We start from the raw sequence: 23,277 nt of genomic DNA, 5'->3' as shown, positions 1-23,277 counted from the left end.
TTTCCATGACATATAAGACAAATTAATTAAGCACATAAAAACTGTAGGTTATTGGGCTAATTCGACTTAAACTTAATATTAATTTTGTTAGGCTTTAAATAAGATATTTTTAACAAGTTTTACGTTATAAACAAATCAATGAGATTATATTAGTAAATGCTTTTTGTTGTTGCTAAAAAACCAACCAACTAAAAAAAATATAATTTAAAATTAGAGTAGGCCGGAGCTATTTATTAGATAATAGATACTAGCTATTATTGTGATCTGTGGTAAATCAACACTAATTCTTCTCGGCACCTGTCTATAACTGTCTAGTTTCTATTATACTCTGTGGCATTTTGCATCCGTTTTGATAATTAGATGCAAGCAAAAGAACTGCGCTTGCAAATAATATTAAATTTAAAATATTAAAATACTTTTTTAAACCACATACATTTATTAAGCAGTTATGTCATATCAACTGTATAGAAATACGACAATTGGTAACACGTTACAAGAAAGCCTTGAGGAATTAATACAGGTATACATAATTATTTGTATGTCAAATTATATTTTTTTCAGTTAAATTATACCAATTCATTGTTCGATTTGTTTTCAGTATGGTCAAATAACACACTCATTGGCGTTAAAAGTCATGTTACAGTTCGATAGATCTATAAATCAAGCCTTATCCAACAGAGTAAAATCTAGACTAACTTTTAAGGCAGGAAAGCTAAATACTTACAGGTACAAAATTCAATTTATGTCTACGGTTTTAATTTGGAATTGTCAATAAAAATTCTAAAGTAATACATATTTTTCAGGTTTTGTGATAATGTATGGACATTTATGTTAAATGATGTAGAGTTTAGGGAAGTTCAAGAAGTTGCAAAGGTGGATAAAGTTAAAATAGTTGCTTGTGATGGTAAAAGTAAGTATTACATGTACTAACTTCACTCAAACAATTGTTTTAGTAATGGTTATGGTGGTGCTGTGCAGTCTCTAAGTTTAAATGGAGTGGATGCCATATTAACTTCTACATTTTTTATTTTAAAACTACCAATTTAAAAATCAGCTCTTATTTAATTTATATAATAAGAGGATGTGTAAGAGGACAAAGATTCATTTACTTGATGGTACCCTACCATACCATACATACTTACCCACAACCACTCGACACAATCTACCGCCAAACAACAATACTTTTTATTGTTGTGTTTCCAAGGTTTGTGGCTCATTGGTGCTGAAATTCTTACAATCCAATGTATGTCTACAAAAAAAAAAAAAACAATATACTTGATTGTATTGTTATCAATGCCTAAATTGTGATTGAAACTTTTTCTCAATTAGTTGGGACGAAAGCTTGGAAATTCAATTAAAAGATAAAACTGATATAGTATTAAGGAACACAACAGTCCTATTTATCATACATTTAGAGATTTTGTAAAACATGGCAAATCATACCCTACATGTTCATATTTTGTACTCTTTTAAAACTAATTTGCCGTTTTATATTTTCAGATGTTGATGATCGAAGATAATGAATGATGTAATAAAGAAAGCTAGTTTTAATTTTTTTCAAAAAAATAACTATTTGCTGTTTCCTAAATTATTAATTGCTGTACACATAAAATGTTTTGTTGAAGACTTTTGTTTATGAAATATTTTTCCACTTATAGAATTAAACAGTGAAGTGTTGAAACTTTTTTCATTATTCGTAAAATATACATTTTTAACTTTTATGAACTGAGATATTTCCATTTTGTCACAGGACAGAATAGAAATAATATCTTAACCAAAGGAGAATCTAACAATGGTAACAATGACCTCACATGCCTCGAAGTTATGGTTCAGTGCAAGGGCTATCCATATTTATATATTTTTTTAGTAAACATTGATTTACTTTTTTTGCTTCTCTGTAATATTCCGTGCACCTTATGTCTTAATCTGTGATTTGAAATTTAGATTCAAATAATATATTATGTCATGTAAGAAAAAAGCCTTTAATAAAAAATAGTGAAACTTCAATAAATATATTTCTTTTCATATTGGCTCAATAGAAATTAGCGCGTTCATACACGAGCGCGCGAACAAACATATATGTATAGTTAAAGTATGGATCAAAGATTTATTTCTGAACAACGAACATTGTTTTAATTGCTGTCCCATCTATCACCAAGTGGCATCTCTATCCTTATGAAATGTTGTGTTAATTTTTTCGGACACCTGTCACGACTTTGCCGAGCATTATTTGACTAAAAACTAAAATAAAAAATATATTTTTGCTATAGAACAAAAAATGCAGTAAATTAGTCTAGTATAAATTTTAATAATACTAAAGAGATGTTACTTTGTGTAATGTAAATGTGCTCGAAGTTATAGAAAATGGAATTGAGAAAAATGTGCGCCACAAAATGTATTTAAAAAGCTTAATAAATCTAGGGCCGAAAAAAATGCGTAAGCTATGTCGATGGTTCTTTGACTCAGCCAATATTTCTAGCATCATGCGGACATTGGAAAATTTGACACATTAATAAAATTAATACAGGATACTTAAGTGCTCGTTAGCGCTAACAGGGCGCTGGGAACTAACATGTTCTTTGTATCTTCAATTGGCATTGGTTTACTCATCCTTCAAACCGAAACACAACAATACAGTAAATAGTAAGGGGTGCTGTTTGATCATCAAATTAAATTTTGTTAAAATTTCCTAAAAAATAATACTTTTATAAAGAACACATATATTTTTAATTAAAAATGCGTTATAGAATTATCGGGTATTTTATTTATTATATTTATTTTTATCCTAGAAATGTTAAGAAATAATAATATACAGTTTTTACAAAAAAAAAAACGCCCACGTGACAGATCTATAAAATTAATAAGAGCAATAAACGACGTTCTGAGAAGATGAAAAACAAAATATTTTTAACAAATGGTTAGATATAACATTTTATTAAAATATTTCTATTGAAAACAAAAATGCATAAAAATACTCAGAAAACTATACATATTATTGAGGTACTTGCAAAACCTTCCACCACCAAGAGCAAATTATATTTGTTCAAGCTTTACATTTGAGATATAAAATAAAAAAATATATCCAGGGTAAGTGTTTGACACCTTTGCTCTTTCCAACTTGCCAACGATTATAACCTTTCCACCGAAATCCACCTTTGCTAAGTTGCTATACCCATGTCTTAACGAAAACTACACAAATTAAAATAACAACAACACCAATTAACATATTTTCCTGCACCTACACAGATATAATAGACATTAAGATTCCCTACGCCACTATCCAGTTATCATTACAATTTTATTTCAAAAGTTAAGATGAGTATAATTATGGTTTGTAGTTTGTATGTCACATTTATTCAAAATTTTAATAAAACTGTAAGTTTGTCATGATTAATTTCGAATTTTTCAGTTCAAATGTTGTTGTTTATTGTATTACTAACATGCAAGATTTTATTATAATTGGATAAATTTAAGTATTAGATATGCGATTAATTTATGATTGATTAATATCCATATAAGTTTAAAATGTCATAAATTGCCCATTTAATAGGTATTTTTAAACATCCATATACTTAGTTAAGATTATATAATTAATTTACGCGCAATATGATGGCGGTGAAGTTAAGTCTGCTAAAAGATCTAATTCATCCTCTGTTAGTTGTTCCCTGTGTTTGGGCCAGTCATCGTGATGTGTTCTTCGGAAGTCTGCCAATGCGGTGCGAATAGTTGCCGGTATAGGATCTGGTGCACTAGTGTGTCTTGATAATTCTGCCAAAACATTGCCAAGCTCCGGGCCCAAACTGTAAGGCCGAGAAGCTAAATACGCACAAAGACCTAATACTCCGCAATGGCGTTCTACAAGGTCTTTAGACCGGCAGCTTCGCTTCAGAGATTTCAGTGTCTTATCTTCATTTGGTAACGCACGGCAGTGCATTAGGCCAGTGAGCAGTTTTGCTGCAGATTGTCTTACCTACGAGAGAAAAGTAATTGTGTATATGAAATTTCATTTCGATAGATTAATTTAAAAAAAAAACCTTTGTTACACCAACCTCAACTCTAGAATCTCTCATAAGCTTCAATGCGAATTTTTCGGCTCGAACGGCTCTCTCTGGTTCGTCACATAACATGGGCAGGCCATAGAAGAGTAACGGCTGAGCAAAGTCGAGGCATGCCAATCGGGCCCACCATGATCTACTTTTTGCGAGAGTCTCCAATACTTCTAGGGCTTTGTTGAAAGCGGAGCAGGAGTGGTTTGCTAAGGCCAGGCTTGCGAGGAAACCTCCAGCGGCTCGGGGAAGCTCCTCGTGCGGCTGCGGAGGACCTCTCGACGCAAGCGCGCACGCAGTAGTGACGAGTTCGTACTGGGTTTCTGTGTTGCCGTAAACTCCTCGAACTATCACACCCATGCAGCCGCGAAGAACTATAAAAGGAAGTTATATTAATTAATTACATTATTACGAAAGCAAATTAATTTATTTAAAATTATTTATTAACAGGATTAAATTTCAAAAATGATTGAATGATGTCATGCTTTCATATGTTTTATTTCGTTCTGCTCAGCTTACCTGTAGTGAGTAGGTTGACGGCTCGCGCGTGGTGTCTCTGCGCAGGCACCACGTCTCCGGACAGCCGCAGAGCGCTGTTGAGTCGCTCCACCAGCTGTTTGTCAGCGACGGAATCTTCGCTCTCCGTCTCGGCTGAGTCGCTGCCTTCGGCCTGAATAAATTACAATTATTACTATGTATGAATGTACTAGAATAATACCACTAGACGAAAGAAAGACATTAGCAAAGCATATTTGACACAATAATTGAATTCAATAAAAACAATGAAATTTATAATAATTATAAATAGTTTTTCTTTTGTGTCATTTAAAAACGTTTACAATGAAATACTCAATTTTGAAATCTCAATTTCGTTTTGATAACATGGTAATCGTATAAATAATTAATGATATAATAGTAGTCAAATGAGGTACGATTGTCAGTTTTTAGAAAAATATAGAGTGATGTTCACATCGAAAATCTCGCTTAAGCCACATTTGTAACCGGTACATTGCTCCTCTGGCAACACTGATTTTCCCACCTGGTGCGCGTGATCGGCTCTCGGCGTCTCTGTGGACAGCCTGGCGACGTGCGGGCTGTTCTTGGTAAGCGTGGTGAGCGGTATAGCGGTGATGGGCGCCACGGGGTTTTCGGGAGCTGCGATAGTCTCCCGCGCGCCGCACTGCCCGCCAATGGACACTGCTGTTTTCACCACTAAAAAAAATATATAATTTTTAAACATTTTTAGTAAGTCATATAATAAATAATAAGAAAGTTATAAATATAAATACATTATTAAAAAAATGTGCAAATATCCTTTTACGTTAAATAAGATTTAGTCTTAAAATAATAAGTTTTTTTTTTAATTATTTTAGTAATTACTAGTTTTTAACTAGATAATTTGTAAAAGGAATTATAAACACATACCAATATCTCCATTATCGTCGTAAAGAGCATCAAGTCTAGGCTCGACCGTGGCGATGAAGTCCTTTAAGCACGGCGCTACGCCGTTTTCTCCGCCTTGGATCACCAGTTCGGTGTCGAATATCGTCATAAGTATACTGGAAATATTTTATAACGTTTTATGTACGTACTTCGTATGCAAATTTTAATTCTCTTTGTTGTACTGTCAAAAAAAGTAATTTTAATAAGTTCTCAAGTAAGTGCATTTATTTAAATAATGGTAAAATGTTTATCTTCTTGTTCAAATTTGTTATGTATTTACTTTTGCGTAAAAAACACTTCCAAAAGTTTATATTTTGACTTATATTTTACCTGCCCACAATTTCCCTGACATTTTGATAGGGATGTTGAATAAAGTTTGCAGATTCCAGACGCTTTAGCAATTCAACTGCTAATGGCGCCGCCCGCCATGACATACATCCAAGAGCACCCTGAACATATTTAAATATATGTTGTAGAATCAAAGATAAAACACCGTCAATCATCAACATTACCATCATCGGTAACGTCGAGTAGTAAACTCGAGTAAGATCGATACGGGAAAAGTCAACTTGACTTAATTAATTAACATGATTGGACGCCCGACTCATGATGTTTGGTATCGTGTTTGTGAACTTCACTTTGGAAAAGGATGACCGGGGCGAACGGTCATCTTCCTGTATCGAACTTACTGCGTTTCCATCTATTTTAATCGGCTTGGTTGATTGTTATCTTCTTGATTCGTTATTAAGCAACATTGCTACTAGATCGATTAGATAATAGACTTTTATTTCAAATCTACAAAATGTCTTATAACGACCCCGACAGCGAAGTGCTCCACGTGCTCGACCCGACTTTATATATATACTCTATTGTAACTATAACAGGAAAAAGCCAAATAAACAACATTCGACAGTAAATCGCCGCGATATCATTAATTGAGAGCTTGATTAAGTACTAATTTTATTTTATGGCACGAGGTTCTCCTCGTACCGGTTCAGTAATACTTTATTTCTTTTAATTCGGTTAAGCGTAAAATGTGGGCCGATCAGAGCACAAGTGACGAGATAGAACAGCAAAGCGACCTGCAGGGCGTAGAGGCGCGCGCAGAGCACGAAGGAGGTGCTCTGGTCGGGGTCGGAGTCCCCGCGCGCGGGCGGCGGCGCGCACAGCTGCAGCAGGCCGCGCAGCACGGCGGCGCCGCGTCGCGGGTCCATTTTCTCCACGCCCGTCGCCACGCACGTGCCCCAGTCCTCGATCGTCTCCGGGGTGACCGCCGTCAGACCTTGTTGGGGATTATATTGGTTCAGGTGTGCACTTGTCTCGTCAGTATAGTGGATGGATTGAGTTTACAGATTTAGTTCCGAGTTTGAATCGAGTCACTCTTGTCAGCTGCTGTACGTCTGCTGTGTAGTCTCGGGTCTTAAAGATAAACCCGAATACATTATGATCGAGTTGAATGATAGCTTACTTTCATTTATTCTTTTTATTTGTGATAAAATTGAGTTTTAAGAAAACCCGGAGTTTGACTCGTAGTTATCCGCTGAATGTAAACGCAAATAATATACAAAGTGATTTACGAATTAATTAAATAATGTAAAAATAAAATTAAAATGATAACTCAAACCACAACTGCCGATATCTGCATGAAAACGATGACTCAAAGTCTAAGATCGTCTTAAACAATAACCAGCTCTGCGCAAAACACTCTTCTGTATTTTATCACTCTTTACTTCTGTTTGAAACAGAAGTAAAGATGGATGTTACATTTAAAAAATCTTGAATGAATTAAATGAATAAAAAAACAAAGTTTATTGTACTTCTAATTATAGGATATTACGAATTAATAAAAATAGTTTGCTACGATTGTAGTTAGAATAATTACAGTTTATTCTTAGTTAAGAAAAATAAATCACTAAGTTTAAATAGTATTTGAAAAAATAAGTAAATTTGGATACTTAATAATATTAATCGTTGAACAGATTCAGATGAACAAGAGGTCGTCGAAATTACCGGTCAACCAGTACTTCCTACCATTTTCAGAATAAAAATATTTTTATTTTTTTTTATTTTTATATTATATTAAATCACATTCTCGATTATTTAAATGAAATAAAGAAGTTCCGATATCTGATTTACTGGATTTTGTTGTTATAAGATCGATCTAACAAAAGCCTTTGTCGCGGTCTCTCTTTTCGCTCTAAAAGAAAATTGAATTAAATAAATAAATAATAAACATTGGACAACATCACATACATTACTCTGATCCCAATGTAAGTAGCTAAAGCACTTGGTTTATGGAAAATCAGAAGTAACGACAGTACCACAAATACCCAGACCCAAGACAACAAAGAAAATTAATGAACTTTTTCTACATCGACTCGGCCGGAAATCGAATCCGGGACCTCAGAGTAGCGTACCCATGAAAACCGTCAAGGTCGTCTAATTAAATTGGAGTGCGTAGCAAGGCCTAAAATTTTCTTACTATTCCTGCTGATTACGTGAAGATCGGTAACCAAAATAGCCGTGAAGCAACTACGATAATTTATGAGCGATGATAATTTCAACTATAAAAAAAACGATACATATTAAGAACTACCACCACTCTGAATCATCCATCACGACCACCAAACAATTGCTATACAATCAGCAGAAGAAAACCTTTTATTTAAATACTCTTCAAATTCTAGTCGAGTTCTTAAAAGTGCTTTTAATGTTTATGGAGAGGCGTCGAAAAAATACAGAAAAAAATCAAGATGTTGAACTTGGATTACTCTATACCTAGATGAAGTGTCGCACTACAAAAGAACAAAAACAAACGACCCAACTTTATTATTTTGGTGTGCGTAACAGCTACGCTTGACACACACAAAGCGACTTTACTAGTGTGCGTGTACTTAGTGGCTAGCAGTTGGCCACTATTTTTTTCGGCGAGTTCTCAGCTTTGACAGTATGACCTGAACAAATATAATCAAAATTTTGAGGGAAAAACAAATAAATATAGGAAAACACCGAACTTGCTGGAGGAATGTGAAAAGAGTTAGAACCGGTCAGAAAACTAAAAAGTTATAGCACAGAAACATATTTAGGAAAATACAAGAATTTAAAGTATCTGAAAAATTTATTCAATGACACCATCTCAAATAAAAAACGTGTTCGTTTATTTATATAAAACCCCCATTTAACTTCAGTTGGCTGGACTGGCTGGTATCATATATAACAAAAGGAGGTTTAATAGAATTGTTTTCTTCTAAAACGAACTGACCAAAAACGAAATGTCCCGTTGGGTGGAGGGCTAGACTTTAAATGCATTCATATAATTATTTTCCTCGGACAAATTGAAATTTCAATTAATTTTGATAGAACGAACCTGGAACGAAGAAGCATGAAGCATACGATACGATATACTGAGTGGATATGGAATACTCAATATTGCTGTAAGTTAAATTGTAAGGTATCGAGTCAGATACGCATTGTCTAAGTAGCACAAATAATAATATCAAAAAAGGTTGATCGGAAATCCTATAAATAACTACAACTGCTACGCAAATATTCAGGAGCTGTATGTTTTTTTAAAGATTTATTACTCGGCAGCAGAGGCCGGAGCGTACCCGCTTTGATGACGTCGAGCGCCTCGGCCTGCAGGGCCAGCGCGCGCGCGCGGGGCCAGTCGCGCGGCGCCCGCAGCGCGGCCGTGGCCAGCTCGGCCGCGAAGCGCTGCGGCGCCTCGTGCGCGTCGCCGGCGCAGCACACGGCGCGCTGCAGCAGCCGCCGCGACACGCGCTCGCCGAACTGCGCGAACGCCATCTGTGGTGCCGAACTTATTATTGGTCGCGGTGGGTTTCTGGCAACATCTTCTTCCTTCGTCCTTTCCCCGCCTATGTGGGGTCGAGCAATGTGTTTTTAAACATTTAAAGTAAAGCGATTTCGCAGGCCATCCTGACCATTCTTTAGCCGGCTCTGTTACGATCGAGCCAAAATATACTCTTTAAAGTATATTTCTTTAATACTATACGATAATTTTTTTAGAATTTGACTTTATATGACACACATTATTCAAGTACGAAATAGTATTTAAGTAGTAGTAATATAAACATATTTTATTAATAAAAAACGACTGTTGCCATTATTATAACTCAGATAAGTACGTACTTTCCGAGATATTTCTAAGCAGATATGGGGAGAGTTCATATTGTCTGTCGAAATTATTTGCCTGTTTCTTATCAACTTGGCACCTAATATTAAAAAACGAGCAGCCTCACCCGAAACATGGCATAACGTATGCCGTTGAATTTGTCCTTCCCCTTCTTTTCCTCGACGGTGAAGAACGCCACGAGACGTTCAATATTTGCTTCATCACTGAAGAACTCGTACAAGTACCGTTCGCCTTCTTCCATATCTTCGGGAGCTCTATCTATTGAATATGTTTGTTCGCTGACTGGTGCTGCCACCTAGTAAGTAAATCAATTGGCATATTATATTCCTATAAAATAATTTCATCCTAGAAAGCGTTCAAAATGCCTCTGTTGCCAAATTAAAAAAAAAAATTGTTAAGGAACGCTTGTGTACGAAAGGTTATTAGGTTAGGATACAATTAGCGAGTTTATGATGGATAGCACACCTTGGGAATGAAACGATGGTCTCCTGGCTATTTCTATTCATATTCAATGTATGTAAATATCAATGTCAATTTCATGACAAAAAAAAAACCGGTGAGTTTCTTTCGCCAGTTCTTCTCAGGTCAGGGTATTTTATTTTCCGAACCGATGGTAGTGTTTAATTTGACCATTAATAAGTTAGTGCAATGCTTCTATATTGAATAAAGGAATTTGAGTTTGAGTTTAATTTTAATGTTCTAAAGATTTAAATAAATACCTTAATTTTTTTCGGCCAAGCGTAGAAGCCGTAGTTGTAGTCCCGTAACCATGGTTTGTCCCATTCTTCATCAGTTAATATATCATTATCTTCCGACCACATCGCCCATTCGATATCCTTTCTATAACCTATACGAAATACGTTTTATTTATTTTTTAAACAATATGGACATGTTCAGGAATTAAAACTTTGTCTTATAATATAACATTAATAATGACAACATTAAATAAATTATTTAAGATATAGCATAATAGATTGACCTTTTAGGAATTGACCGTCGTATGAAGTCTAAAGAAATTAAAGTACAGTTAGCAACTCAATTAAGGTTACCAAGTCAGTTTAATAAGCAGGTGTACCATTTAAAAAAGTAATATGCAATGTGGAGGATATCTTTTTCTTTATTATTCTTACTTGTTTCTCTGACATTTCCGCATATTCATGTCGCCTAACGCAGTTTAAGAAGGTACCCAACAAATTAAATCATTCGGAATCGATAATATAAGGTAAATGAATAACCTGGTACATGCTTTTCCGGTCTCTCAACTCCGGCTATTTCATAAGGATCCACTTCAATTTTTTTAATTTTGTGTTTACGTTGTTTTAACGCAAAGTGAGTTAGTTTCTGGGCAATGCGTCGTACGGTGATATCGTCGTGCAGCAGCGATTGCACCATGAGGCGGACAGCACGCGGCGGGTACGGGGTTTGTACGAGAGGGCAGTAGGTTAACATCTGCATTGCTAGCTCTAAGCGGCGCCATTGACTGGAACAAATGAATTTTTTTTTTCCGTATCAAGTATATATCTCTCATGTAAGTTTTTTCAAATAATAATTCTAATTGAATATCAAGCAAACGATGCAACTAAAGTAAATTAGAGTAAGCGACAATATTGATCCGAAAATATTTCACCCCTGTCTCTGAATTTGATAAATTTAATAAATGCTAATATTATATAAATTGTCTTTTTTATACATATACTTTTTTTTTCAAAATGTTTACGGTATTCAGCAAAATTTTAGTGTAACCATTCAGACATATTTACTTAATATGTAATATATATATATTTAGTTCAAATTCCAAGTATAAACTTTTGTGTGTACCCCATGTATAATTATAATGTGTGAATTAAATTTTAATTCTTGTATCATCTTACCCCTTAGAATTCTCCGCAACGGTTACCAAATCATTCACGAGCTGAATATATACTTTCTCCGTTTTATCAGACGTAGCGATTTCTCTTTCTACAGATTTCTCCAGCTGTTCCATGAATTCCGTATCGTTCAGTTGTTCCTCACTCAGAAGACATTTTGCTGCATCCACGGCAGCTTGTGACATTGTTAAGCGAGTGTTCACAGCGGGAAAATGGCGATGCAATGTTTCGCTAAAGGCATGCTCCAACCTATTGTAGAAAATATATTTTTGAAATATTTATTTGATCAGTATTATATTGTTATATTTGTTTACGAAAGAGTCGCTGTAATGTCATGACCAGGTAACCTGGTCTCGCGCAACTATTTCTGAGTTTTCAAATGTGTAATATGTGAATCGAAAGATATATCGTGGTTAACCTGTATTTGCAGAATTTCTTACCGATGTATAGTTGGTTTCTCGCTCAATGGAGCCTTTAATATCGCTGGCCACAGCGCTCCCACAACTTCCCAGTCTTGTTTTGCTACGAGAGGTCCGGCCTTCGGTCCCAGCATCATGAAAAGAGCTCCTTTATGACGAGCGTGCCACTCGTCTCCTTCACCTCCGGCCGCTAGCAAATCCACTAGCCTCGGGATGAGCGCTCGGTATGAGTACGGGTAGTGACTCAGCATCCAGTATAGACGAATTTGTGCGAAAATGCGAACCTGTAAGTTTAAAATATTACAGATGGGGCAGTCCATCAACGATTCCATAGAGCTTCGCCTAAGATATATTTCTAAATATAATAGCAACTACTATATAGTTAGCACAACGAGTCGAAACGATAAAGAAAATTATATTACTACTTACCGAGCTATAAGTATTGATGGCAAGGTCGTACAGCGCATGCACCGCTTTCATTGCCGACGGTGTGATTCCAGCGTCGCACACCAAGTCCAGACGGGCCTCGTCCTGCAGGCGCGCCGCGTCCGCGATGAGCATGCGCAGTCGCGCCGACGCCGTGAGCCCGCCCCGCAGCCGCCCACCGCGCCCGTCCAGCGCTCGCTCCAGCGCGCCGTACGAGCGCAGGCGCGCTTCCAGGCCCGGCCCGGTGCGGAGGCCTTTCAGGACGACCACGCGCTCCCAAGCCTGATAATAGTTATTTTACATTTTATAAATAGATTACTGCTTGAGAGTTTAATGTCCATTTGATTGAGTACTGAAACTATGTACATACAAGGAATCGAATAAAATTAAAAGAGGGTACGCAACGCATGCCGGACAGTTTCATATAAAAGGATCTCTCTATAGAGGTGTGGAATAAAGATTTGTTTTATATTCACTTGAAGGAGCATTTCCAAGCCTCGTGTGTCATCAGTTTTGTCGCTGAGCATTTTCGCTTGAACTTCCAGTAAGAGGCGTGTTAAAGCGACTCGCATGTTTTCACCGTCCAAAGTTACGGTATATGGAACGGCATTTGCGAACGGCATACTCGTAGGTGGTACTTGTGTCTCTAATCTAAAAAAATACAAACGTAACAATAAAGTAACAACCTATAATCGTCCCCGGGCAAAGAATTGAGCTTCTCCCGAATTTGTGTTTACAAATTAAAAGTATATGAAAACTCAGTTATGCTTGCCCGGGTTGGACATGGATTATACGATGATACTACACAAAAAAAAAAAATTATACGAAAGCTGAGTAATGATTATAATGAGAGAGACCCGAAAGGTAAATAGATAAAGAGATTTGATTTGCGAGAGATGGTAGTAATTGAGGTAATTACTGCTACTGAGATAGATATACCAAAAAATGATATACGACGAGAAAGAAATTTGTAATTAGTGATATCTTTAAAACTTACAGAGTAATGGGTTCTTCATTTGGCTGTGGCAAAAATGTGCTGCAAGACATCACGGAATTGATAATATGGAAGCTTCTTAATCTTCGCTCGCGACTCATTGATCTCTCACCGCTTAACCACTGCTTGAGTCTCGTCACCTCGTGCTTTAAATATCTGTCTGAAATCATTTGGGCGCATTTGGCTTCTTCAGCAGACGGCACGTGCCACTTAAAGTTCGTGTCTTTCAACAAACAACCCCGCCCCCATTCCCGTATTGGCAGCCATTTTTCAGGTGCGGTACCGAAATCTTCTGATGAACTCTTCCATTCCTTCAAGTCTACATAAGACATCGAGTTCAAGATATGACTCAAAACTTCACACGCACGTGTCAATGCGTATTTTGCGTGTAATTTTAATATCCTGTCTAATACGGGTAGTATTTGCGGTATATATTTAAGCAAGACGGTACCGTCACAATCTACGACATGCATCAATAGAACTAATCTGTAAACAAGATCTCGTGGAGGGTTTTCTTCGCGTAAAGCCTCGTCGCTGGATGTCAGTTCTTCTAGCTCTTCTAAAAGTTTCGGCAAAAATGCAGCTAATGTGGATTCGGAATTTATTCGGGCGAAAACGTGTAATAGCACTCCGACCATGCTTCCCGAAACGTTGGTTTCAAATGTAGATTCAGTCGCAAAAGACTTGAATTTCCTTAGAGCTTCTTTGAATATTTTGGGGGAGCACTGAGTCAGTACTGCCGTTGCGGCGGAGGATATAGCAGTTTCCATTACAGCATCTGTTTTACTTCTAGCACAATCAGAATCTTTAGTATCAAGACGAGCATGTTCTAGAACAGATGATTCGATGATAATAAAGATTCTATCTAGAAAGATTAAGACGAAGTCTTCCAATTGAGCAGTCGATTCACAGACTAATAACTCTTCATCTGTAAGATCTGGCCAGTGCTCGTGCGCTGAGCTGCAGTCGATATATGGTACCATACTGCTGAATATTAATATGAAATGTAATGTGACTAACGTCTTTTTAATATCGTTGGGATCAAGACCTGGCAGCACCGCCATTAGGAAAGGAACTACGTGGGTAGGACCTTCTGGGTAATCGGCATCAGCACCTCGAAGCATCGGACGAGCCACGGCCGCTACTGCCGACATAGCTGCCGTTACTCTGTGAGGCTCAGTCAAAGATGTTAATGAAGTCTTCAACTTCTCAAGTAAAGGAGGTATAACGATTGCTGGTCGGAGAATCGCTAAGTTATGCAAGGCGATGGAAATGTCAAGAGATCCACTCCTACTGTAGACGGCTTGGAACGTCGGCTCAAGAACTATTTTCACAAATTCTGTAACATCTTCGTCTCGGAGTTTGTACAATTCTGGTGTTTTATTCTCCCAAGTTTGACGGAACCTCTTCTCGCGTTCACGGCGTACTCTATAGAAAAAATATGTCTTATTAGTCGGAAAAACATACGGTTTTAATACATATTTGATATTAAATGATACGTTTTAGTCGAATAATACCTATTGAGGAATTCTCTCGCTAATTTTCTTAGAAGGTCACGTAGTTTAAAAGACCATCGACCAGAGTTAGCACTATGTAAATAACTTTCAAATCCAGCGAGGAATGACCGAAGATGTTTTAGCACAACCCCGTCTGGATTTATTGTCCAAACGATCCATGAAGCCACACATTTCATATCTAAAAACAAAAAAATATATACGATAACGACAGACAACAAATACACAATGAACAAAATATGTTACGGTAACTTACCTAAGGAGTGACTCCGAGAGTACTGCATATCTTTATAACTTACAGGTAAGTTAAGTCCGTGAAGGAATCTCATAAACAGTTTTGGTACATGAGGCGTCCAATCAATCGCGCCTGGATTTCTTTTAGCCAAACCAGCGAAAAGTATCATTACATCCTGAAATATATTCAGTACTCAGAATTGATAACTATTTAGTAGGATTAGGATAGCATTGAAAAGTAAAAAGATAATCTTACGGAAATTCCACATTGGGAATTGTAACATGAATCCCACAATGCCATTAGTTGGCCAAACCAGAGCTCGTGGCCTTGTTTTGCATATTTAGGATGAAGTCCTATCGGCAGAAAATTCGTAAGAGGCCCCATCATTTGTGAGTTAGATGACCAGGGACAAATAAGAGGGAGCAGCTCTTCTAATATCTCTTTTGTTGCACCCACTTCGAAATACCTAAAATATTGGACATAATTAGATTAAAAAATGATTTAAATATATTATATGATAAGTCATAAACACATATCGTTTCAAAACTTACGTCCTCGCGCATTTAACCATTGACATGTATGATCCCTCCAAGGACCTGCAATATAATACATTTATGAAGTAATAAAATACTAAATGAAATAATATTTAACAGATCATGCGCACCCCTGCCACCTATCATTACGATGGTGCAAATTTGTGAAAATAAAACTACATGAAAAACCTTGAAAATGACTAAAATAGTACCTAAACCTATTCATGATTCTGATTTGATATATTTAACATAAAACATTTATACACGTCATGACCATTTGTGACTATGATAGGCTATTCTTCATAATGTGAGCTTAATGAACTGTGAACCCATCTCCACTGCCACCGAAATAATTAAGCACCAAAATATAGTTTTTTTACGTGGGGAGCTCATTTTCGTTCTGCCTCATCGAAAGTCCAAATAATTCGAGTGCGTCATCTAAACCGTATCCTGACAGAAATTTTCGAACCATCTCGAGCTTAGAAACTTCTTGTTTTTCAGAAGATTTGCGCCTAAACAATAATCGTCAAAATAAATTAAAAAAAAAACGTAAATGATTAAATGAGTGGAATTAAAACCTAATCTTTATTCAATTAAAACTACTAAATAATCACATTGGTATTCATTTCATTGTATGTGTATAATTTTTTATGTAGTTTATTATCATTAGTTAGATTTGACATTATCGCTTATGATTTAGTGTGCTATAAATGTATACTTTATTCAAACCTGACATACGTTAAGTAGTGGTACATTCCAATACTCGTAGAACTCTTATCAAAAATCTTTATACCAACTTCATACAGAGGTCGCCATGGAAGAGTGAGTTCTTCAGGAGATAAAAGATACCTTTTCCTGCAAGCAAAATTCACATAATTAAGACAAAAAAATATCATATATATTTTACTTGAAATATTACTTACTTGGTTAACATGATAAACATCGTTGCAAATTTATGAACTTTGCATGGTTCCAAGTCTGGTATGAGTACAAGTTCGTAGGCCAATTTTATAAATGCAATGTGATCTTCTTTCGGGAATTTTAGGCCATAAATACGAATATATCTAAAAATAAAATAAAATCGTTTAATATGGTTCTTTTATTTATAGTAGATAGGTGTAAATTGATAAAAATTTAGTTTATTATAAACTGCATTTAACTTTTAACACTGTTTGATATTCATTTAGCTTTGATTATTTATTATTATAAATAAATGATTGGACCGCCATCTTGGGTATACAACCATGTTAGATAATGACGTCACGCACTTAACCATGCTATTGTCATCCAAACTGAACGTGTATACAAAATTTCAGTTCAATCGTTTAAATATATCTTATATATCTGCTTCTAAATTGAATTGCAAGATTTCACGCGTACATATTTACATTGCAAGTGAAATAAAACCTTGTAAAATCCATTAAATTTTTAAATTAAGCCAGATATTAGAAATTAATTTAACGGAGATAGAATAAGCGCGTTCTAATGTACCTGCTGTGAGTATGTTTTTTACTGAAGACGTTGTCGAAGTTGTCGACGTCGGGAGTATGATAATATGACGCCATCAAAAGCCTAACCATCGTCGGGACGTAAAATGTGGAAACCATGACACCCCGGGGTTAGTGTGTGCGATTGAAATAGTCGATTGTATTATATAGCAATTATCACAGAAAACAATTATAGCGTGATTTAGGTTACCTTTATAAAAAACTATGGATCATATTTAACAATTTTCAGTGATTTATTTCCTGAATATAAACCTATTACATATTTTTTGTTTCTATTGGTATTTGGTTCATAATTAATAAAATTCTTTTAATTTAAATTATTTAGAAACTTCTATTATAAACATTATACGTCTATTTTTTTCGTTAATATATTGTTAAATGATAATTTATTACAAGTAGATGTTAGTTTATTCGAATTCGATTGTTAGTATTTGCACAGTAGTCGAAATTCGAATACTCATTATGTCATTATTGGCATTTCAATTTGAAAAAAACTTGAATGAATTCTTATGTTACATAATTTTGATTTTATTTCTGAATGATGTAGCAGTGCATGCAATATGGTGTCTCGGAAAGCACGTTAAGTCGTTCCATAGTCCTTGAACTACATATTTCCGGTATCAGAAGTGTGAGGGAAAAGAAAATGTATTAGCGTATGCGCACAAACTTGTGCACTATATAATGTCCTGTGCAATTGGTTGGGTATTGATATCTTTATATAAATAAATAAAAAATCCTGACCCACTTATAAAACGCTTGGTCTTTTAATAATGTAGATAATTATAATACACGGAGAGGTTTTTTAAAATTTCCTTGTAATATGGTAAATAAACTGAATTTTTCTTCAGTCACTATTGACGGAATTTAGGATTTTTTCATGTATAATAAAAATGTAATACAGGTAAAACTACGCTCTGCTTGTTAATAAATAGCAATATTATATTAGTACTGAGTTTTTTGCCGGTTGCTCTCGGTAGAATTCTTACAGTTGGATGCTTCACTTCACAATATAGTTTGTAAAATGACGTATCAAAAGTACTTGTAAAGGCCTACTGGAACAAAAGTATGTTTTGATTGTGAATGAACATCATATAATCATGAAGGATTTTGTTACAGATTTATTAAAAAGAACTACAAGGATGTGGCAATTCCATCCATTTTGAATCTCGTTAAGTTTGTTTGTGTATAGTATAACCTATACCTCAGTTCCTCTCAGTAGAATCTGCATTCGTAACCAGTGGTAGCTTTACATTAAATATAATTCTATAAAATCATGATTCAAAAGTGCATGTAAAAGTGTAATCGAATAAAGTATATTTTGATTATTCTGATTCAAAGATTGACATAAATTTTATTTCATCTTTGGATAATGTACTCATAAACAAAGGTCAACTCTTGGTATTTTACGTCACAGGTTGTGAAAATCTATCCTAGCAAATCAAATCGCCGAAGCTCGTTACCTAGAAACCTACGCATGCGCAGTAACGCGCAATTAAATATCGATCAGCTACGTTGCGATGCACTATATGCATAGTTGTATACTTGATCTGGTCTGAGCTGATATTTTGAAATTCCTCTTTTATCAGTATTGGCAAGTCTCTTAGTGAGAATCCAAATTTTTCAATCCGATTCAGCTTTCAACTATACCTGTACTTAATGCTTTTTGTATGCTGAATGCTATAGCATATATGAACTTTTTTTATATACTACTCTTATAATTTTTCTGTCATCCTTAACTGATGATTAAATTAAAGAAAAAAAAACTGCTTTTCCCATTTAATTGATACGGAGATATAAGAAGTAAAATTTTAAGTTATATTTTATATAACTTACATTATTATCTAGTTATTGCCTTTGGACACAATACCTCCCTATTTGGCGTAAAGCCATGTATAATCCCTTTTGCTTAATTTATAATGCAACGTCTTCAAACCTTCAGGCAAATCAAATCAAAATATACTTTATTCAAGTAGGCTTTTACAAGCACTTTTGAATCGTCATAACAAACTATTTAAAGTAAAGCTACCACCGGTTCGGAATGTAGATTCTACCGAGAAGAACCGGCAAGTAAATAAAATTAATTTCCTTTCAAGTCTTAGAAGCAACAGCGCACATATTTATATATAATTCTCTGCTTACATTTAAAGAAACAAGATACCAGTTTTAGTCTGGTCATAGTAGAAGAACTGCTGTTCGATGCTGCTGAAGATATTCGAGAAGCCCTAGAGGAATCGCGGCTAACCATACAAGTCCATTGAGAATTTTTAAAATGCTTTTGAATAAGTCTATTAATTAACGAGGTTTTATCAAATTGTTTTTTAATGGTTCTTTTAAACATCGTAGATAAAGTATTTAATTATATTCTAACTATTAACATAAATGGTGTCATTCTAACATTATAAAAACTTAATTAATTTATTTATTGATGGTCACTACGGACGATAGACATTGGTATTGTGAGTTTGACCAACCATTACACATCGACAATAGGGCCGACAACCTTGTAAACTAATATGATATAACCCTTGTGCATATGGTTACACTGGCTCATTCAACCTTCAAACCGAAGTAAAACAGTACGAGTACGAGTACTCCTACCCAATCGAGGTTGCAAGGTAGGTTTTGTTTTTCCGGTTTCACGCCAAAACTACTAAACCGAATGGAACTAATTATTTCAGGACGGACAAAAGCTTAGTAGGTTAATAAGTTGCATATTTTTTAATAAGAGATAAAGCTTAATATACCGCCGTAATCGGAGATAAGTCCTGATGCTTCTAAAGCAAAAATGCTGCTAAAATTATTACAAATACAGAACAACTTCGTATGAGCGAATTGCGTATGTCTTCAAAATATTTACGAAAAAGTGAGATTCAGCATATGTCTATCATTTATCGAAAAAAATATCAGTAACCATTGTAACGAACCTGTGTTTAAAAAATAGGAAAAAAAAATAACGACAAGTTTTGTTTAAATATCAAATAAATAATATGTCAATATTAAATGTTTTTGTAGATAAAAATTTCATTTTATACTTTACAATTCGCATTAGTAGTTATAGAAAAATTAGGAGATATTTAAATAAAAACGTGAATAATTACGTAGCACTTATTTTACGATGCACTAGCACAGTACAGGTTTACGAAAAGATCGCTTGGCAAAAGGTGATACATATCTATATATTAAGCTAATAACTTAACAATAAGTGTTATAATGCTTATATGGTTGAGTAAAATAATCTCGGTTAATACCAGCCTAATTTGAATAAATATTTTCCATTATAAAACCCATATATTGCATTGAAGAATGTTAATCATTAATTATTACAGATTAAAGATGTATAGTTTTACACTACAATCTCTAGCAGCATAGCAAATTATACCAAAAGACTATCTAATAAGTTAACGAAGTTCATAAAATTTGAATAATCCAACTTAAAAACAGCTGAAACTTAGGCGCACAGCTAATTCCTATATATAAATAATCAAATCAGATGTTTTATTCATGTAAGCTATACAATAACGCATTTTTGAATCATCAGTTTTTAAACTTTACCACTGTTTTGGAAAGCAGTCTCTACCAAGAAGAAATGGCAAGATACTCGCATAGTTGCTTTTTTCAAATGGTCAAAGACAAAACAGTTTAGCATCTTTTTCTCCTTAATTTTTAATGTATGCTTTGGTTGGTAGGTTAACAAACTTAAATATTATCAGAAAAAAAAAATGGAATAATAGTTGAAACAAATATTTATAAAATAAAAAATCATGTGCTTTCCTTAAATTTTCAATAATATTGGTTAAATTTGGACCACTGAGTGAATTTGAGTTCGCAAGTATCATTTGGTTGAAGTTGGTTTTGTTGTAATGTCTAAAATGAAGAATAGTACACACATTTACTATTGATGTATCATTTTGGTATTTTGGTTTCAAAGCCAAAAATTATTAGTAATATGTATCTTTCTTCGAATCTCAATTGTTTTTGTAAAATTTTATTAGCAAATTGTTGAAATCTTTCATTGATCAACATGTATTTATATACTATGCAGAATAATCAATAATAAATATGATCATAATTGATTGATACTATTGATCAATAGTGAGTAAGCCAAATATATTGAAATTATATTTGTAAGACTCATGGATTTTAAAGAGCTTATGTGTAAATGGTTGAATCATTTTTTTTTTAACATATTACACTTTCCAGTGTCTGTATTTATGAAAGGAATTTTTGATTTTGATTATTTTATTACTTATTACCTGACAAAACATTTTTAATAAAATTTAACTTTATATTGTGTCTTTAAAATTTCATAATTTTTAGTATCCTGATAGTAACGGTTATAAAGAATTTATTACAAGTCTTATATATCTATATATAGATAAGAAATATTACAATAGAATTACAAATTGTTAATTATCAGTGAAAATAAAATAATAATAAGGCAATTGAATAGGTAATTAAAAAAAAATACAATGCCAAGTGTCTCGGTCAGGGAGTTCTGGGTTACAGCCAGATATTTTAGTTACAAGTGACATTGCCAAAGGTTAGTTAATATGACGCCAAAACAATTGTATTTCATGATTTTAACATATTAATCAATTAAGGAACTCAATGGACATTAGTTTTACGATTGCAGTAAAATAAGAACAAATTTTATTTTATATACATACTATACATATATATATGCCTATGGCACTTTTATTTATTTGTATGGGCTAGACACAGTTATAAGTTTTTATTATTTATTTTTTATTATAAAAATATATAATTATTTTAAATTTTAATTTTTAAATTGTGGAAATGTTAATATGTTATAAATTGTTTTTAAATGATATTGAGTATATATGTAAAATATAATTACTTCATCAGCCTGGATGACCAGACTCCACAGGCTGGCTTCATCTCTCGTAACATGACTGCCTTCGCTAAATTGGTCTTGACCTGTTCCAGGAATATTTTCGACTCTTCATCGATTTTATCGGCATAGGGCAACAAGTGACATGTTATTATTTCTTTTTGCGGCTTGAACCCCAAAGCCTTAATTCTCTCCGGGGTTGCAACGTAAGCTTCATATTCGTCGTCTTGAATCATTTTTATTTAATTTACCAGTTCACATCAAAATATAAAAACACTACTCTTTAGCATTTGAAGTCACTGTAACACATAGCAGTAAACACACACTACAAAAAACACTTCTGGTTTTCAACAGTCATCCACAAGTTATATTAACATTGAATTTACACAAGTCATTGATATAATTCAGTAAGAAATGAAATCCGAAAATATGTAAGGTTTATACGTTCCAATTCACGAATTTTACATTTCAACTGACATACTTTTTACTCAATGTCAGGATTGCGAGGTCCGACGTCATAATGACATATAGTCGATAAATGAAGACCAAAATATCATTATATCATGTTTCGATTCGTTTCACGCTTAAATTGTCTCTCTTGTTTTACTTAATTAATTCATTTATAATCTTTATTTTATAATTACATTACAAAATCTAACGACTGAAGAAAAATAATAATAGAAATATTGCAGCAGTGTTACTTTGTTAATACGCCATACTATGGGGCATTAAGTCGTTGGCTTGGTTCAGAACGGTAGCTAAAAGTATTTTTGTTTGTATAACCGATTGGTGTTTTATTTTGGTATAAAGGTTATGTAATTAAATGGGTTTATATTTTTGTTTAATTTTATAATTATTTAATAAAGTGTAAGATAATTGTTTTTTTTTTTAATAATTTATTCTTCGAACTTCTTAATATACATTATTTTTTTGCCTATCTGATAAGTTTTACGATATGTAATGAAATTCATGAAACATTAAAATTGGATACTCTATTTCATAAATATATTTATATTGTTTAAATGAAATGAAAACCATAATAGTTTTTGTATCGACTTTTTTGGAATCCACAAAGGCTGTGGCTGGTTGTGCTTTCTTAGCCTGATGGAATCCCAAGACACTCTTATTTACTTAATGTTCAGAGACTCTTCTGAGTAAAGGCGTGTAAGTAAGGGGCGTTGGTCATCAACACTGATTAGTGTTTTATAGATTTCTCCATGATTTCATGAATACAACTCCCCAAAAACTTTATACTTTACTGACAATCTCAGGCTTAGAAGGCAGCC

At 34.2% G+C, this 23,277-nt stretch overlaps 2 protein-coding genes across 2 annotated transcripts; one reads left to right on the top strand and one right to left on the bottom strand.

Annotated features, from left to right (window-relative positions):
* Nucleotides 1–326: 326 nt before the first annotated feature.
* LOC125071189 (transcription initiation factor IIA subunit 2) lies at nucleotides 327–1,677 on the top strand. The gene is made up of 4 exons (XM_047681298.1): nucleotides 327–520; nucleotides 599–726; nucleotides 804–910; nucleotides 1,501–1,677. The coding sequence occupies exons 1-4, from the start codon at nucleotides 449–451 to the stop codon at nucleotides 1,518–1,520; spliced, it is 327 nt and encodes a 108-aa protein (XP_047537254.1). The 5' UTR covers nucleotides 327–448; the 3' UTR covers nucleotides 1,521–1,677.
* Nucleotides 1,678–2,840: 1,163 nt separating this feature from the next.
* LOC125071148 (proteasome activator complex subunit 4-like) lies at nucleotides 2,841–22,468 on the bottom strand. Its single transcript, XM_047681240.1, has 24 exons — nucleotides 21,998–22,468; nucleotides 16,555–16,695; nucleotides 16,370–16,486; nucleotides 16,012–16,143; nucleotides 15,650–15,694; nucleotides 15,354–15,564; nucleotides 15,120–15,273; nucleotides 14,867–15,044; nucleotides 13,353–14,777; nucleotides 12,832–13,006; nucleotides 12,359–12,637; nucleotides 11,951–12,213; nucleotides 11,514–11,759; nucleotides 10,878–11,122; nucleotides 10,362–10,489; nucleotides 9,749–9,937; nucleotides 9,098–9,293; nucleotides 6,572–6,771; nucleotides 5,820–5,938; nucleotides 5,472–5,605; nucleotides 5,086–5,258; nucleotides 4,566–4,716; nucleotides 4,050–4,420; nucleotides 2,841–3,970 (listed from the first exon to the last, which is right to left on the bottom strand). The coding sequence occupies exons 1-24, from the start codon at nucleotides 22,225–22,227 to the stop codon at nucleotides 3,596–3,598; spliced, it is 5,877 nt and encodes a 1,958-aa protein (XP_047537196.1). The 5' UTR covers nucleotides 22,228–22,468; the 3' UTR covers nucleotides 2,841–3,595.
* Nucleotides 22,469–23,277: the final 809 nt, after the last annotated feature.

The sequence above is a fragment of the Vanessa atalanta genome, chromosome 18 (genome assembly GCF_905147765.1).
Source record: "Vanessa atalanta chromosome 18, ilVanAtal1.2, whole genome shotgun sequence".
Taxonomy (NCBI): domain Eukaryota; kingdom Metazoa; phylum Arthropoda; class Insecta; order Lepidoptera; family Nymphalidae; genus Vanessa; species Vanessa atalanta.
Note: the sequence above shows the minus strand (reverse complement) of the source record. Positions and strands in the feature narration are given on the sequence as shown.